This window comes from Hesperophylax consimilis, chromosome 23 (genome assembly GCF_061612785.1).
Source record: "Hesperophylax consimilis isolate HC1 chromosome 23, BYU_Hcon_1.0, whole genome shotgun sequence".
NCBI classification, from domain to species: domain Eukaryota; kingdom Metazoa; phylum Arthropoda; class Insecta; order Trichoptera; family Limnephilidae; genus Hesperophylax; species Hesperophylax consimilis.
Window position 1 is genome coordinate 4,683,125 of NC_142858.1, and position 18,331 is coordinate 4,701,455.

The following is an 18,331-nucleotide window of genomic DNA, read 5'->3' on the forward strand; positions in this document are numbered from 1 at the left end:
GTGCTGGTGTTGTAGCGAACAACGGGGCGACCGCTTATACCTAACATATTGACAAAATTATTACTAAATAAATAAAATGGTTTGTTTTATTACGATAAACACACAATAGGTGGTCGATAACTTTTCGCACTTTTGTAAACGGAAAACTATACGAGGGAGGGACGCGTGGTCGGCGACACCCGGAATCTCGGTTGTTGTAATTTTTACGCATTGTAGCGCATTTTTCGTGTTTTATTGATTTTAAATAGTTTTAACTGTGTTGACACTTGACGGTTTCTCGTGTTCAATTGAAATGATATTTACTAATTAGTTTAGATAATCTGATCAAGCAGACATATACTATGTCTTATGGTTTATAAAAGCATCAAAAGTTTAAAGGTACTTCTATAGTTTGGAACTCTTTTACGTTTATACACCTAAGAAAAAATCGTTTTGTTGTTTGATTAATAAAATATCTTTTTCTTTGCTCTCGTGTTATATATTACCATATCATGAAGATTTTATTTTTTAGTATGTTTTATTACATTTTTGTTAATAATTTTGTTTTGAATTTGGAACACCAAACACAATTGAAGATTTCTTATCGTGATTTTTGAAATAAATTAGTTTTAATTTGATACTTCAACACAAGTCGAAGATTTCATTCGAGGGCGTTCTGGTTGGTTTTGGTAATGTGTTAGGCCGATGAAAATTGAGAAGAAAGCGACATTGATGGAGTGAAAAATACACGCAAAATATTTAAAATAGTATTTATTCATTAAAATTATTATCTACAGATAAAAATAATAAATCAATAATAAAATTACATTGTAATAAAACTCTAGGAATGGTTACATTATTTCATATTATTATATTTTGATAAACTTAACATTTTTATTGATAAAAATTGAAGATAATGTTATATTCAAAACAGTTTTTTTCGCGAGGTAAATGAATACAAATGTTGGGATTGTGTAGAAGCTTACAGAATAATGTAATATTTATTGATTTTCAATCGAAGTGCTGAAATGTTTGTATAAGAATTAAATATATTTATTTGTACGTAGGAACTGTGCAATGAGAATAAATTGGGATTATTCGTTCCAAATTAAATATGATTAATAGTTTAGCACTTATAGTATATTTTATACAGTTAAGTATTTTATTTTATTTTTTCAAATTAATAAGTTATTACAAAATCTTTAAAAAATCCCTTTAGATATTATTAATTTTTTGAAAATTTTTGAGTAAAAATATTTTTTATTTAAGATGAATAATCACAACATCACATTGCATTTGGATTTGTAATTTAATTTTAATGGCAAAAACTTGAGTATAAATTGAAGTTATAAAATTATGCGTTGAAAAAATATGTCACCACATCGTGTAAAACAACATTTTGTTTTAGAACATCATAAAAAGGATTTCAAGATATCGAAATTGAATTTAACCAATTTATTAATCTAGAATAAACAAAAAATTCACTACATTTCCATAAATAATAATAAATGCTACAAATATTTTTCAATAATTTCTAAATGATTTACATATTTAAAGACTACAATTATAATTAAATTTTCAAAGCTTTTTACAAATCTAACAATTTTGGTATTTTCAAAAACAAAATTTTCGATATTTAAAAATAAAATCGGATTTATTGAAACCACCTGAAAAAATATATTTTGAACAATTTATAATATCAATTTTAAAGCTGTATTTATTTTGAGATGACATAATCTAAGTCCCTTTAAAAATATAATAGTGGTTTCATTTAATGATATTCTTTCGGAGCGTTTACAGTATTATTTAGTATAATGTGGAAGACGCCTTCAGCGCTTATTTTTAAAATATTTATAAAAAATACAATCACTTTCTTCTGTATATGATATTATCAAAAAATAAACTTGGTGGTGATAAATTAGGTAGTTTTATCACAAGCATTAAATGTTTAGAAAAAAATATTTTTTCCTGCATTTCGCTATTTATTTCTACTTGGTGCAATAAAATATAATAAAAAAAATATTGTAGTGGTAGGAAACATTGTAAAAAAAACTTTGAATAGATCTCTTCGGTAATACGCATAATATTATTTTCATCACAAACTTAACCTACCATGAGCTTCCCACTCTTGGTTTTACACTAATGACTACTGATTAACTTATTAAAACTAATAATAATTTCAAACATGAGTCCATTGTGTTAAATTTCAAAAATTATCATCACAATTTTATAGTCCAAAATAAAATATATGTAAAAATATATTGAAAAAAAACACACTTTGAAAAAAAAAAATATGATTTTGAACGCACTGGTTGTCTCCTACAACGAAATTTCATTTTATTTTCAAATGTGTCATATAAAATAAAGCAAATTGAGGACAGAATTTTTAATTTTTTTGAAAATACTGATTAGTCCCGAAGTTACCAAGCCGTCAAAACGTTGATATTTGCATTCGGTTGAAAAGCGTGTGGCGTCACGGTCACTGCAATTCGAATTATGAATTGTACTGGATATGACGTCACTAGTCACAAATGCAATAAATTAAAATTTTACTAATGTTTACATTGAAAGTTAATAACTTCGACATTTTTAGAGATATCCAAAAAAATTATTTTACTGTTGTTATTAACTATTTAAGTATTATATATTTGTAAGGTGTTTCTAAAATGTTATGTAGGTAATAATTCGTTAAAACTTATCCCGTCATTCGATGGACACGAGTTAGCCAGATAAAACAACACATTTGTTTTGAATATGAAATAATTAATATTAGATATCTATATGAGCAAATTTTATATATAATTTGAGCCGTGCTGGTTCATACTTCACTGGTAAAATTTACCCAAACTAAATAAAACTTAGCTTGAGTAAAAAGCAGTTTCTCAGATCTAGTCATTTCCTTAACATTAACATTACACAGCTTGTCTTTTCACAGTGTTTAAAGTGACTACAAAAACAGTGAAGATATTGAAAATTACATATAAAAATAGATATTGATCGTGTAAGTGATTATGATTTAAAGCCATTTAGATTTTCAAATGATAAAAATCCACTTAATAAGTGGCTATGTTTTACACCATTAATTAATTCATATAATATGTTTGGTGCCGAACGGGAAACGATCAGGGAAATGTTATCCGTCTGTGGCCCCCCAACTAGCAAATACATAATTAAAAAGTCAAAAGGGCAAAATAAAGTGTATGAAATCAATTGTGAATATAATAGTGTATTTGAGCTTTTCCATCAATGTTCAATTATTTGCGTTAGGAGCGGAGAAAAAGAAAAGAAGATATTTTTGAAGTGAAACTTCTTTACGCGCGTCATGCATTTTCGAGGACCGGAGTAAAACCGACTCATGACCGTCACGAAAAACCGTGATCATTTGTCCCGTACCCACCACCGCTCACCGTTCACTGTCGCTCTCTCACCGTAGTCGCTTACTGAGGTGAGGGAGCCACTGACGAACGTTCTCTCTCTCTCTTCTCTCTTTTCCTCTCTCTCTCTAGCCAACGACGCCACGCCAGGCATCAGCTGCTTGCTTTGTGTACTGCGCGGTGAGTGTAATACGAGTGAAATACGTAATTAATTGTGGTTTATTCGATTTGGAACAGAGTTTTAGTGTCAAAAATGAGTAGTGACGAGATAGAAGTGAGAAAAACATTCGTGGCACAAGAATAATTGAATGAAAAGAGAGAGAGAAGAATACTAAAAGTTTCACTTCCGTCGTGCGTATGCTTGCCACACACTGTATTTTTTTTACTATTTCTATAGTCAGCACACTCCGTTCACCACATCAGTGTGACAGTAGATACGAAGTGATGAACGTAGTTGCCAGAATAATATTTATTAATTGTAGTGTAAAACAAAATAATATGTATTTCTAATATATATATCATTTGATTGTTTGATTTATGTGAAAGCTTCATGGATTATTTTCTTGAAAATACGCCATTAAAATATATATATTTTTCAAATACTGAAATTACTGTAACACTGTGAAAATAACCACGTAATGTACAGCATAACAAATCATTTCTGTACAGTTGAGTTTGGCGGTGCAAAATCACCGACAACCTTTGACATAAATGTTTGATTTATAAAGAAGGGTGGTTACATAAATTTACATCGATTTAAAGATTACAAAATGAATACTGAAAATAAGTTAGGTCTCCTTGTGTAAACATAATTCAATTATTTTACATAACATTTTTTTCATGTCACTAAATTTAAATTTAACCATAAACACAGTTATTGGATAGGTGCCTTCCGCGATTAACTTGGTTGATTTTTTTTATTTTATGTAAAATAACTACTATCTTACTTTTTACAAAGTTTGATTTTTATTTCTGTTTTCTTTAAAATTTATGTGTTTTTATTCACTTTAATAATTGTTTTTTTTTCTATTGTGTTTTAAATATGTATTATTTCCGTATATTTTCATTTTACTATTTGTTTCCTCAAGTTATTATTTTCACAAAAAATTGAAATTTAAAAATTAGAAAAAATATTAACAGTTGAAAGTGGATTTATCTAACTATCCCCTTATTATGAACAGAGGTTCGAGATTATACTTATTTATTTAGGTAATTAACAAAAAACAGCAACCCTCAATAAGTTTAATAACAGCAATAAAATTATTCATCTAATGAAATTTTTAAATAGACTAGGTTTTGAAAAAAATACGAGGTAGGTAATCAAAGAAGTCCCCGTTCAGACCATTTCTTCTGTGATCTCTTCAATGCTGACGTACGTTCCCGTCAAGAAACCAATGATTCCAAAGCCGACTAGCAGAAGGTTCTTGTACAGCCTCCAGTTCCAGTTGTTAAAGCCGACCAGTTCAATCTCGTTCCAGAACGTTACCATTTCGATGATGGCAGGAAACATAAGTCCAAGGGTTGACAGACATACGGCTCCAATGAGAGAGATGAAAGGTCCAAGGTTCGGAATAGCAACTGCCATCAGCACCGTTCCAACTATCAGGGTGATCCTCAGGACGTACTCCATCATGTTCTTTTTGCCATCGGAGAAGCGGTGGTTCACCTGTTTCCAGATGATGTCCATGGGCACGTAGAACTGTAAGCTATAAGTCAGGAATATGGCGAGGGCTATCATTATCTTCACCGACTGCGCCAGGCTAAAAGATGAATTAAAATACAAAAAGTAAGATATTATGCATATTTTAAATTTACCGCAAAGCAGAGTTAAAGAAACAAACCATAATATTAAACATATTTATAATAAGCATTTACTTTGTGGCTCGTTATAATTTACAATAAAAGATATGAATTTGTTTTACACAAGTATAATTTTAATTGTACTCTACCGGTTTCGGAAGCACCCTTCCTTCGTCAGGGGAATATTAAAACTAACCTATGATACAAAATATTGACGGATATATACACAAAAAATATAATTTAGGTGTTTGAGTGGGAGGTTAACAAAGGGGGACGGGTAATTGCGGGAATTCCGGCAATAACAGGAACGACGCAGGAAGGGTGCTTCCGAAACCGGTAGAGTATAATTAAAATTAAAGTGGTCTAAAACAAATTTATATCTTTTATTGTACATAATATTAAAATTTCGCCTAAATTTTAGTTGATATCTAACTCAAAAATCGCCAAAACACAGCACATAATCTCGAAGTAGTCTTCAAATCGTTATAATATTTTCATCAGGTTAATTAAATCAGCCATAATTTTTTAACCTTTTTCGCAATCTTAAGTTGGGTTGTTTGAGATCAAGTCACATTTATTAATTAGCTCAATTTTTAATATTTTAAATTTGAACGGATCTCGTCAACTGCCAATTTTCGTTTCATTTCACAATATTAAAAAAAAAAACGTATATTTGATAGTCGATCAAATGTGAAGTGGGTTCAAACATCCCTATCTTAATGTATTATAATCAGCGCTATTAATATTAGGTCAAATGAAATGAATTTCTGAACCATCCACACAGCGTTGAGGTGTTACATGAACAAATGGATGGTCATATTTCAATAAATAATACGCTAATATGCCAATGAACATCGAACTGCAATTACAATATTAGCTATAAGACGCTTCAACACATGTTATCGCAAATTAAACATAAAAACGTATTTGAATATCTAGAAACTTACATCTCATCCTTAGGCAGATTAAGCGTGATGCTCCCTTCGGTTTCGTCTCCGTATTTCCAATAGCCCAAGAATCCAGTGAAAGCGTACAGTCCCACCACAATGGACATGCCGAGGTTCAACACTCCGGGACACCCGATGAAATGGTGCGGGGTTTTCATGTTGTTCTCAAGGGGCATAACCACGCCGATGCCCTCCAGAGCGAAGATGGCAGTTCCAAAGAACAGGGGTAATTGTCCAAAGGTGGCAAACATAGGTCTGGTATTCATATCAGGCAGGTCGTGCAAGATGTAGTAGAAGGTGATGGCAACACCCACAGCAATCAGGATATTGGCTATCATCGAGAATGGGGAGAGAAACTTCAGTTTCCTTATCATGTTCATCATTATCAAGAAGGGCAAGAGCATCAACATATAAACGCGGATGCTCAGATCTGAGTCCGAATAGTGGTCCACTACTTGCTTCACGTTCTTGCCCACGAACACGATGTACACACAACAACAGCCGAGAAGATCAATCACTAGGAAGAGGTTGATCAGAGCCCTGGAAAGCAAAATATTACCTTAGTATCTAAGAAGTAAAGGAGTTCGGCGGCACAATAGTATGGGTAATTTGCTCTCTCTAAATTTTCTATTTTATGTACATTCTTTGAATATTATTAAAATGTTTCATATCACAAAATAGCATAGATACTCTCCCACCTTCCTCTTCCCATTATCATACCCCTCCTCATTACCATCAGCCTTACAACATATCCTTCTTGGGGATGTCATAGTCTCAGTGGCTCCAGACGGTTGGGAGCACTTGGCAAAATAAATAATAAATAACCCTCTTATGTCATAAAATTTCTATTGTTTCCCTGTTGTTGTTATTGTTTGTTATCTTCGTTAGCAACACTTAGACAGTAATTAAAGCCAACTAAATCGATCTTCGTTGAGAATACACAATGAAAGTGCTATTTTTGATTACTACCTCACCGATAGAAAATGAGATAAAAATGACAGCTGATATAAGTGCATTATATTTTTACTTCACAATATATAATCACAAACTCTGATCCCGAAAAACAATCACAGTTGCCGCAGGAATAATTGATTTGGTGACGATCAAAGATGCATTCAAATATCAAAGGTGCATCGACTCCAATCGAGTTTTATGAATCGATTAAGCTCTAAAATCACTAGTGTATAATGAAAACCGTTATCCTTTTTAAAACTGACTCGGTTTGCTCGTGCTAATAATTTAAACTAACTAAATGGAATGTATTTAGGACTCGACAATCAATTTATTCGTTAAAATCTTTTGAACTAGTAGGTGAACTTATAAACAAGAAGAGCAGGTAAATAATTATAATCTTATTAAGATCGCGATCTTTTGAGAAATGTTTCAGTTTAAAAACGCTTTTTTTGTATTGCGAAACTTTTGTTTTTAGTATTTGCTCTCATATCTCTTACCTTGAGAAGGCTTCAATTTATTTAGTTATTAAACAACCTGCAGGAACAATGACGGATGGAGAAACCAATATTTAGTTTCATGCCAATGTGTCAATTCTGCTGATGATTATGATGGTATTGAAAAGGATGGGAATATTAAATATCAGGAGGCCTTTTCACTTATGGTGTAGGTACCTAAAGCCGAAATGGAAAAACTTTTTACCAATAATCTTGGTTCTTGTACTGCATATAAGCATTTAGCATTACTGTATTTCGATATGTTTGGTGACTTAGCAGGGGTGCCCGGGTTCATGGGGTGAGTGTTTAGGTCTTGGCGGCGGACGTATCCGTCCGCCTACTGTGGGGTGGACCGGATTCGGAGAGATTGGTTGAGAGAAATCTTTTTACCTCTCCAGCAGTACTATCTCGACCTATCGCATTGCACCGCAGTGGGAGATATGAACTCAAACGTCTGTCGCTCTTGGACACACAGACCCCAGAATTCCTACCTACCCCTCATGCCCTTATAATTCCCAGATCTTCCTAACGTTCCTTTCCTTTTAAAAAAACGCGTAACTTAGCATCCCTTAAGATGACACAGGCTCTGAGAAAAATAATTTTCTTCAGGGCCTTCTGTGTGGAACTAATGTAAAAAATCCCTTACTACTCGTTCTATTGATTGCATCGTTTATGACAAATATAAAGAGATTAAAATAGTGATGCACAACCTTGGCCTACTTTTAACATTACTGCGACAGGCGTGAAGGGCTATTTTTATTTGCATTTAACTCCATTATACAAACTATTTTTAACATGTGAAGAAGTGTGCTACTGAAGGAGTTGGTAGCAATTTGTGCAGTACTTATTTTCAGAAAATTCCAGGATTCTCTCGACCTGTCGCTTTGCACCGCGGTGGGAGGGATAGATTCATACGTCTGTCAATCCTGGACACACTGGCCCCAAGGTTCCTAACCACCCATCGTACCTTGTCCCTTCCTAAAACTCCCTCTCTTTCATCAGGTAATTTTAGAATGTGCTTTGCAGGAGCTATGACCAGTACAGATCATGATACAAGAATAGATGAGTTTAGATTAGATTAGGTTAGGTTAGGATTTTTCATTAACTTTTCTTCAGCACTCTATTTTGTCTTACTTGGCGAGTCGTGAGTATTTTCTGACACCAGGGCGTCCCGTCAGGAAGGCCATCTCGGCGGTTTCGGCGAACCCCAGTGAGGGTACCTGGTTCCGCCGGCACAGCTCCGTGGCGGACTTGACGAGGATGTGCACACAGTAGGTGCAGATGGCGCCCACAAGCAGTGTGGAGATAAAGCCAGTGGCCAGCCCGGCATTCTTGATGGCTAGCGGCATGGCCAGAATTCCGCTGCCCAGGGAACCCTTCAGCAGGTGGATGAACGTCTCCATGTCACTGGAAGGATAAATGACCCAATTATGTCTCGGTTACATGAATACCAATACTATTAGTGACTTAGTTTGCCTTTTCAATATATCAAATGGCAACCTGGACGCCCTCGATTTAACGAGCTTCATTAATTTGCGTATACCTACCCGTGATACCCGTTTAAATGCTCTATATTTTGTTACCAAATCTGCCAATAATTACTTCGTAAACTCTCCAATTAAAAGGCTTCATACACTTGGAAACAAATATAGTTCAATCGATGTCTATCATTTCCAATCGGTTTCCAAATTTAAAACCAAAATATTAGAACTTTTAAAATAAAACAATAAACATCTAGCTATTGCACCTCTTATTGAATTATTTCCTCAAGATTGACAAAACAGGCTTATACATACAAACTATCATGTTTAGATTTGCTTTTTGCTTGGTTTTATATGTCAAATGGTGAATGTTATATTATTGCTTTACTATTCTATATTTATAATCTTCACAATATTTTTTTATGTAAACTATGTAAAATGGCTGACCGATCGCCCTCGATTTAGCAGGCTACTACAACCTGTCAAACGCAGTATATTTGTTAACAATACCGCCAATAATTATTTCGTTAGCTTTCTAACTCAAAGGCCTCATACACTATGTGTCGTATTGTATCATGTTACTGCTGCCACTACCTAGAATTTACATATAAACGTTACATTTCTTATTAAGTAATTTAAGTCTGTATAACTTAGGAGTAGGAATATTCTTATTTTTGTACTATTTACTTGCTGTTATAATATGTCAAATGGATATGGTTATATGTATTTTTACTATTACTTTTGTGAACTTGCAATCTTCAGAATATTATTTTTTTATGAACTATGTATGTAAAAGCCCAATGGGCGTATAAATAAATAAATAATAAATAAATAAATAAATAAATAAATAAATAAATAAATAAATAAATAAATAAATAAATAAATAAATAAATAAATAAACAAATAAATAAATAAATAAATAAATAAATAAATAAATAAATAAATAAATAAATAAATAAATAAATAAATAAATAAATAAATAAATAAATAAATAAATAAATAAATAAATAAATAAATAAATAAATAAATAAATAAATAAATAAATAAATAAATAAATAAATAAATAAATAAATAAATAAATAAATAAATAAATAAATAAATAAATAAATAAATAAATAAATAAATAAATAAATAAATAAATAAATAAATAAATAAATAAATAAATAAATAAATAAAGAAATAAATAAATATATAACATTAAGTCGCAACTACTCACAAACCATCTATTTGGAGATAGTGAGACTTCCCTAATTCCCAATTGGGGTATGTTGTGGATGAAGCTAGTGGGAAGGGGAAGTATAAGCTGGTAACCTATTCAGATCTCACATTCTTGTGCTCATCAGTTGACTATATATTCTCTACAATTGCTTGTGTCTCTTCAAAGTTCACTTCTTCTTTCCTTTAAAATAATCTCCTTACAACATCAACACATTTTGTACAATGCTAAGTCAAATTTACATAAATAAATGTTAACAAATTATTATCAAAAAATTGAAAATAAAAATAAATGCCGCCGACGGGAACTGAACCCACACCTTCTATCGTTGGCTTATTTCCAACACGCCAAATAATTAAATACGTTCCAGTACTTATACGTACTTAAATCAACAATTTCTGCTGATTATATTTTTTCCTTATTATTGCTTATAATAATTTGCTATCCTTTGTGCTATTTATAAATCTTCTCTTATAAACATTAGTTTATCATTAAAAAATAATAAATACATGTATTCACCCTCTTATATCTACTTTTCGTGCTTTGTACTTTTCTTAGCAACTTTACTAACGTGTCTCTCAACTGACATACCGACCTTTACTGTTTTTTTTTTAACTCTAATAAAAAAATCTAAGAGTTAATTGACTGAGCATTTTGAATTTCACCAATGTAAATATTTATTTATTACTTTCCCGTTCCGGTTCAAGATGGTGGCCTTCTTAGATACTATCTTTTTAGCCCGCCAGACTTCGCACAATCGTGGTTTCTATTATGAGCTGTCGAAGCGGATTAATCAATATTACGGTACCTACTGGCCTGAAGAATGTTTGAAAAAAGAATTGTCATTGAAATGGTCACATTCAAGATTCCTACAGTTGTAAGCCTTGGTGACGTTTCTTTGGACAAATTGCATGGTTCATAATTAAGTAGGCAGATATTTAAGAAACTACCTACTTATAATTTTTATGATTTTAGAGGATATTTTAGATTTATTTTTTAAAAAGATAATATTAAAAGCATGTTTGTTTTGGACGCGAGGTCTACTGTTCACAGAACTACAAATTATTTGATGTTTTGTAATGAATTATCATATTTGTGATCAAGAGGGTTGGGGAGAAACAAATGATTTACCTTGTAGGATGTGTAAGTTCCCGGTGCTCGAATGGGTTGTACTCTGACTCCAGGTCTCGGAACCTGGTCTCTACCAGGGGGATTGTAGATCCGGCCTGGAGGGTCATGGAGCCTTCGTTCATGTCGCACTTATACCTGCAAATTATTACAATTTACACGTGTAAGTAACAGCACTGGAAGTTGATGCAGTGAAGTACCAGTCGTTCATAATGATTAGGATAAAAGATAGTTGGTTTTTTTTTATAATTGCACCACTATTTTCATCATTAGGAAAGATAGATTTAATGAAATTTGAGATATTAGCAAAATATATATAAAATTAGAATTATTGTTTTCAGTTGTATTTACGGAGGATTTGTATTATGGTTTCATTATCTCTTCTTCAAAGGGTAAACAAGAGATCTCAATGGTAGAAGAACTTAAAAGTATACTATTATTGTAGAAAGCAATCACTTTGTGGTTTGACATACATAATAAAATAAAATAAAATACTTTTTGTTTTAAAACCACGAGTTTTTAATAATTTTTAGAACCGACCAGTTTCGCTTTACTCAAGCATCTTCAGGGTACAAATTATTACTAGACAAGAAGTACAAAGTGTGAACTTATATAAAAAAAAAAATTGAGGGAGACAACATGATATAAATATAACAAACACAGAGAAATCATACAATACATTTACACAAGTACAAAAGACATGGGAAAAACCGACTTTGAAATTGTACTTGTATAAATGTATTGTATATTTATATCATGTTGTCTCCCTCAAATTTTTTTTATATATAAGCTCACACTTTGTACTTCTTGTCTAGTAATAATTTGTACCCTGAAGATGCTTGAGTAAAGCGAAACCGGTGGGTTCTAAAAATTATTAAAAACTCGTGGTTTTAAAACAAAAAGTATTTTATTTTATTTAAAGTATTCTGTCTGTGCCTTGAGATTCCCTTAATATAGTGCACTCGATCCTGAGTGCCTCAGCATCTCAGGATTTGGTATAGTATGCGATTAATGTCACAATAGGGATTTTGGAGCTAACTAAAGTAGCTCTTGGAAAATGATTATTTCAATATTTTCACTTTACTCACACAAATTAACTAATCGACATATTTTTTACAAAATTCCAAAAATTCTAAATTAGAATTTTTAAGGATGCTCCATGTTAAACTTACTTATTTAAATTGCAGTATCGACGAAATTTTCCCGAAGAATTATGGCTTATCAAAATCTATCATTTAATCTTTTTAATTGTATTTTTTAAGAACTCAGATTAATAAAAAAATACTTACTTAACCTCCACAAGCTCCGACCGCACTCCATTTCTTCTTGAATCATATTCCGTTCGTATGGTCTTAGGTTTTGACTGTAACAAACAGAAATAATTAATGAACATTTGTGTCACTTGGGGTAGCCTCTCTGATGAATAGATGATTAGATGCACCTATATATTGGAAAGAACATACAAACAGAAAAAATCGCTGACCAGTATAGACAGAGCACATACCACTGGAGCGTTCTGAATTTTTGTGTTTGGTTTGAAAATTTCTCTCCCTCTTTCAAAAAAATGTTTGTAGAACTTTAATATGTAGACATATAAAGTGCTTATAGTGCTAGAGAGCCATTGAATGCATTTACATTTTATCGTATATTTTTAGGATGCATGAACGAATTATTAAAAAATCGTTTGAATTTATAAAGCGTGAATTGTGCTTATTATTAACTTTAAAATTGACGGTTGTGGTACCTACTTGAAGCAATGTTAAATATTTTGGCTTCAGTGTGTTTTCTATGCCCTAGTTGATAAGCACCGCTGAAAATCTAAATTCTAAGATCCATTTTTCAATATGTTAACACATGAAATTGCCCACATTTTGGACAGCGTGAGCTCGCGGCATTGAACACATTGGATAAAATGTGGCCAAATAAGGTTCAGTGGCTCGAGAAGAAAACTAGAAGTGCCTTAGCCAAAGTGTATTAGCCAAGTGCTCTGTCTTACTTACACTCGCCTTATGTCGTAGATCTCCATCCCATTTAAATTTCGTTAACACAGTTTTGTATTAGAAATACAGGACAAACATTTGGATCACGAAATACGTCAACATGGCATATCTTCTGTTCTTCTTTATTCTATGAGACAGAAGTACAAACGGAAAGTCAAAGAGTTTTTTATGCTTTGGAAAACAGATTTAGTTAATAAGTTGTTACTCCGCGCCGGCTTATATCTATATGAGAAAATATAGATCTAGTGAGATAAGGAACATTGCAAATTTTTTACGATGTTAACTTCACTGCAAATTTTCTGGCTTGTCTTTTTAAACACGAAATATATTTTTTCAATCTCATGTAACAAAAAATAACCTCCTAAGTATTTTAAACCTACCTTACAAGACGCTCGCTACTTTCGGTATTTCGAAAACACGAGTGTTACTTTTCACGTAGAAGACATCTAAAAAACTATAAAAGTCAATGCTTGGACTCGATGCAATAATCAGAAATATGGTCCTTTTTCCCAACTATGTCTTTGTAAACAATGAACCGAAATCGTTGAATAAAATCTAAAAATGTTCACACTACTCTATATTCATTGAGTTGAGCTTGGCGATTGATTGTAACAAAGCTCCGCAACAACATGGTCCATGGCCCAACATCCTAGCCAGTGAGCTGTCTCTACTAATATTAGACGGTCGTGATACTAGACTAGAGGTTACGCAACCGTTTTGGCGTTTAGTCCGAAAATACATCGGCAAGACGTCGCACAGACCGAGCCGGCTCAACATGCGCTGAACTATGCTCAGTTCTCTGTCGCACCACGAATTCGGATTCCAAGTCGATTGAGGTCGTGAGACTCTGGGACAATAACAACCTCTAATCTCTTGTCTATGGCACAACCCTTGTTTTTTTTCATTCGGACTCCATGGTGATGGGACAGCGTCCTTAGTTAGTTACATAAGTACTTACGTGTAATATAATTTATAATTTTTTTTTTAGAACTGAAGGGTTCGTTGATATGTTTTCCATTTTCATTTATGTGACACGACTCCTGTTAATTTATCCAAGCATTGACCGACACGAAAAATTAAATACATATTTTTTAAATGTGGATAATACCTATCTACCCATATCTCACTTACAACTCCGTAGACCATATAACAAATTGTGGCAAAATTAAAAAAATTTCATCTTTTTATAGTAACTTTTTATATAATTCCATCACATTTCAGCAAACGATCAGCTACTTTTATGGTGATATTTGACTGAGAGTAGCGAAGTCTTGTTAATTCGAGCGCTTTGCATTTCATCTGTAAATTAGTTTTAGTGTTCCATGTACGGTCAATCCTGTCAAGATGGTAGCCGTGTCAGATTGTACTTCTCTACGCCGCCAGAGTTCGCATTAGAGTTACGACCTGTCTCATCGGAATAATCAACATTAATGTTCAAAGAACTACCAGTTCTGTGAACTACATAAATATTTTAGATATAAAATAATAAAACTGAATAGCATTTTTAGTTGCGAAATTTTGAAATTTATCAACTGATCATGATGGGAAAATTTATGGAAACCCTTTGCCACTGTGATAATTGATAATCATATAAAACAGATAAGTCACCAGAGGCAGAAGAGGACATATCTCGAAGATTCTATTTTAAGATGGATAAAAAATACCTAATGGCTCTGACGAAATTATTAATTTTAATGATATGCCTCATGGTGAAACGTCAGTAATTTATTTAAAAAACATTCAAAATATGAAACAGAGTGTTTTGTGACAACCCTGTATCTGAATAGCACAAGTACAGAATCGAGTAACATAAACCATTTAGCATAGTTTAGTGCTCTGTTTACATTCGGATTGTTAAGAATTGCGGCAACTTGATGTATGTGATGCGCACTACACTGATTATAGCAGATTCCTGACCCGAGTTCACTTAAATACCGCTAATTTTAAGATAAAATTAAACTAAAATTATTAGAACAAATTTGAAGGGTGTACTCGTGAATGTTATATATCATTGAAGAAGAAGATAATACTAATAAATCAAAATATACCACGAAACAGAACAAGACACAGAAAAATAAAAAATAAAAAAGCAACTGGGAATCGAATAATCATGTTGTTTATTCTGAATTCGAAATACGAGATCGACAAAAATGACGTATAATAATTAGAACCCAATGGTAGAGTCGTTAAAGACATTGTCCCGGTAACACACAGATCATGGGTTCGATTACCAGTTGAGACTTTTACCTTTTTTTATTTTTCTGTTTCTTGTTCTGTGTCATGTTTCGTATATATTTATTAGTATTATTTTTGTTTTAGTTATTTTTACATAGATGTTTACAGATGTCTAATTTTATTACTAATTACATTTATGCATCATAACACTTAAATATTTATTATCATAGAAGATCTATTATTTCTATTAATAGATCTTCGTCCAATATTATCTTCCTCAATAACTTTTTTATTTATTTCTACGTCCAACCTCAAACTGTGGTTGACCAACTAAATAGCCATTACCACGCCGTTTCAGGGGTAGGCAACATGTTCTTGACTAACGCTCCTAGCTTCATCCAAATTGTCTTATACATACATATCCTTTTATTATTCTGACCCTTGATATGGCAGGACTCAAGTATTAAGTTAACTTATTCGTGCCTTGTACTTGATGTATTCCTCGGGCGTCCCCGACTTCTCCTACCAATCACTTTGTCATCATATATTCTCCTCACCCTCCTCTTTTCGTTTATTCGCTCTACAATCATAACAAACTAAGCGTCCCTTTCTTAATTTTTATCATTACACAATCATACATGGTATTCACGCAAATGCCTCAGGGATCTCAATTCTACTGCTTTGAGTCTACTTTCATCCTTCCTTTGCCAGTTACATGCCTCACTACTATACAGTAGGATTTGAACAAGGACTCCATTTGGACTGTTATCTTCGCTTCTTTAGACATTTTTGTTGTTAAATACATTTTACCTTTTTACTGATAACTAATACAGATATAATGTACGATGTTGGATGGAACGTCACACAAATCTATCTTGCTCCATTCACATTTATACTTCAGCTCGAATTCACAAATCATTTTTTTTTGTTTTGATATTTAACTCGTATCCTAAAGTCTGTATTTGATTTGTTTACATTGTAGTCTCAGATAAGAGAAAAATAGAAGCTACAACCACGTTCTAACTCACATCTGGTGGAATCTTCTCGCGCTTGACCTCGTGTAAATAATGATTAAATTGTATCACCACAACTATAACATGACTACAATGTACCAGTCAGCGAGTGGGTAAAGTCAGTAAAGAGCGGAGTTAAAAACTAAATCATCGTGACCATAATGCGATCTGGCAGTCGGATATTCACAATTCCCGACCTGGAGACTAATGGGGAAAATGGTTCCTAAAATTGTGTTAATAAGTGACGCTACCATTAGCGAGCATCATGTAATGGAGAAGAGGGGAGCGAGTAATATAACTTAACGGTTTTAAACATATTATTATCAAAAAATCAGATTACTTGCAACAAATAATTATACTAATAATTAGTCATCCGAAATACCAATACAAATTGAAAATATCTCCCAATCTTCAATTTGTATTGGTATTTCGGATGAATAATTATTGCTTATAATTATTTGCTATCCTTTATGCTATGCATAAAACCTTGTCTGATAAACGTTGGTTTATCAATAAAAAATAATAAGATTACTTATACTGATATAAAATACCGTTAATTTATTAAAAATCTGGTTAAATTACTCGTTTTCCTCTTAAAAACGGGACTGCAGGCCCATAACGAATGAATTGAAAGAGTTCCTTACAATGTATCATTTAAAATCAAACGTTTTATGAGCACGGGTTCGAACAAATACTGATATTGATATTGAAATACTGATATATAAATAAATACATACTGAAAAGAACACGTGTTCTCGATATAATCTGAATGACTAATATTTTATGAGAAAATTAGCATGCTAACACCTTTTTGGCAGGATATTTTATCTAAGTGTGTATAAAGGTGGTGAAAAGCCTAGATATTACGCTTTGACGGTTATCACTACAAGTGAAGATAGCACACTTATTACAGTGTGGTAGATGCTCTCATTCGGATTTGGAATCGAATCTTCGCTTGAAATGGCTTAATGTGCTTAATGACCAGATCCGAAAAGGCAGTTTTTTTTAAAAACTTTCGCTTTCCATGTAACCTTCCCTTTCCCACTCGTTCAGCCGCGCAATTGGGGATGTCTTAGTCGCGATGGTCCGAACGTCGGGATATGTTGGGAATAGAATGTGAACTATGTCATATAAAAACTAACTAAAATATATTTATTTTTCTTCATGCTCAAATGGATATGCGATGCCAGGTTGATGCTATCTATACGTATTATTCCAAAGTATTTGACTGTGTTAATCATTATATTCTTTTACAGAAGTTATTAGATCTAGGAATTCACGTCAGTAATCGGCACCAAATCACGGTTGTCAATCTTGCTCGTCTCAGGCGTGCCCCAGGGGACGCATCTTGGACCACTCTTATTTAATATTTATATAAATGACATTTACGTATTCTGTAAAAATAGTAATTTCATTTTATACGCAATGACATGAAAATTTATAAGTTTTACATTGTTTACCCGATTGTATGCAATTGCAAAGCGATCTTGGTAATTTGGACGCATACTTTGAATCAAATTTACTGTCCTTAAACATATCAAAGTGTCACTCGATTACGTTTACTAGAAATAAAAACAAAATCATCTATCCATACAATTTTAACAACAAACCTTTACAACCTATGTCCACGTGTAAAGATCTAGGTGTTTACTTAGATAGCAAATTAATTTTTGATAAGTACGTTTTTGATTTGTATCAAAATCCTACAGGATGCTAGGTTTCTTATTAAGAATAGGAAAGTTTTAATAGGTGCTAAGACTCTAGAAATGT

General features: G+C 32.5%; 1 protein-coding gene across 1 annotated transcript in view; it reads right to left on the bottom strand.

Moving 5' to 3' along the window:
* Positions 1-866: 866 nt before the first annotated feature.
* LOC149412246 (proton-coupled amino acid transporter-like protein acs) overlaps positions 867-18,331 on the bottom strand; it is a 67,382-nt gene continuing 49,917 nt past the window's right edge. Inside the window, exons 2-6 of the mRNA XM_089646207.1 lie at positions 12,663-12,736; positions 11,377-11,511; positions 8,683-8,955; positions 6,101-6,640; positions 867-5,113 (exon numbers count right to left, since the gene is read on the bottom strand). Coding sequence (XP_089502333.1) covers positions 4,690-5,113; positions 6,101-6,640; positions 8,683-8,955; positions 11,377-11,511; positions 12,663-12,736 — 1,446 coding nt within the window. The 3' untranslated portion in view covers positions 867-4,689. The remainder of the gene's footprint in view (positions 5,114-6,100; positions 6,641-8,682; positions 8,956-11,376; positions 11,512-12,662; positions 12,737-18,331) is intronic.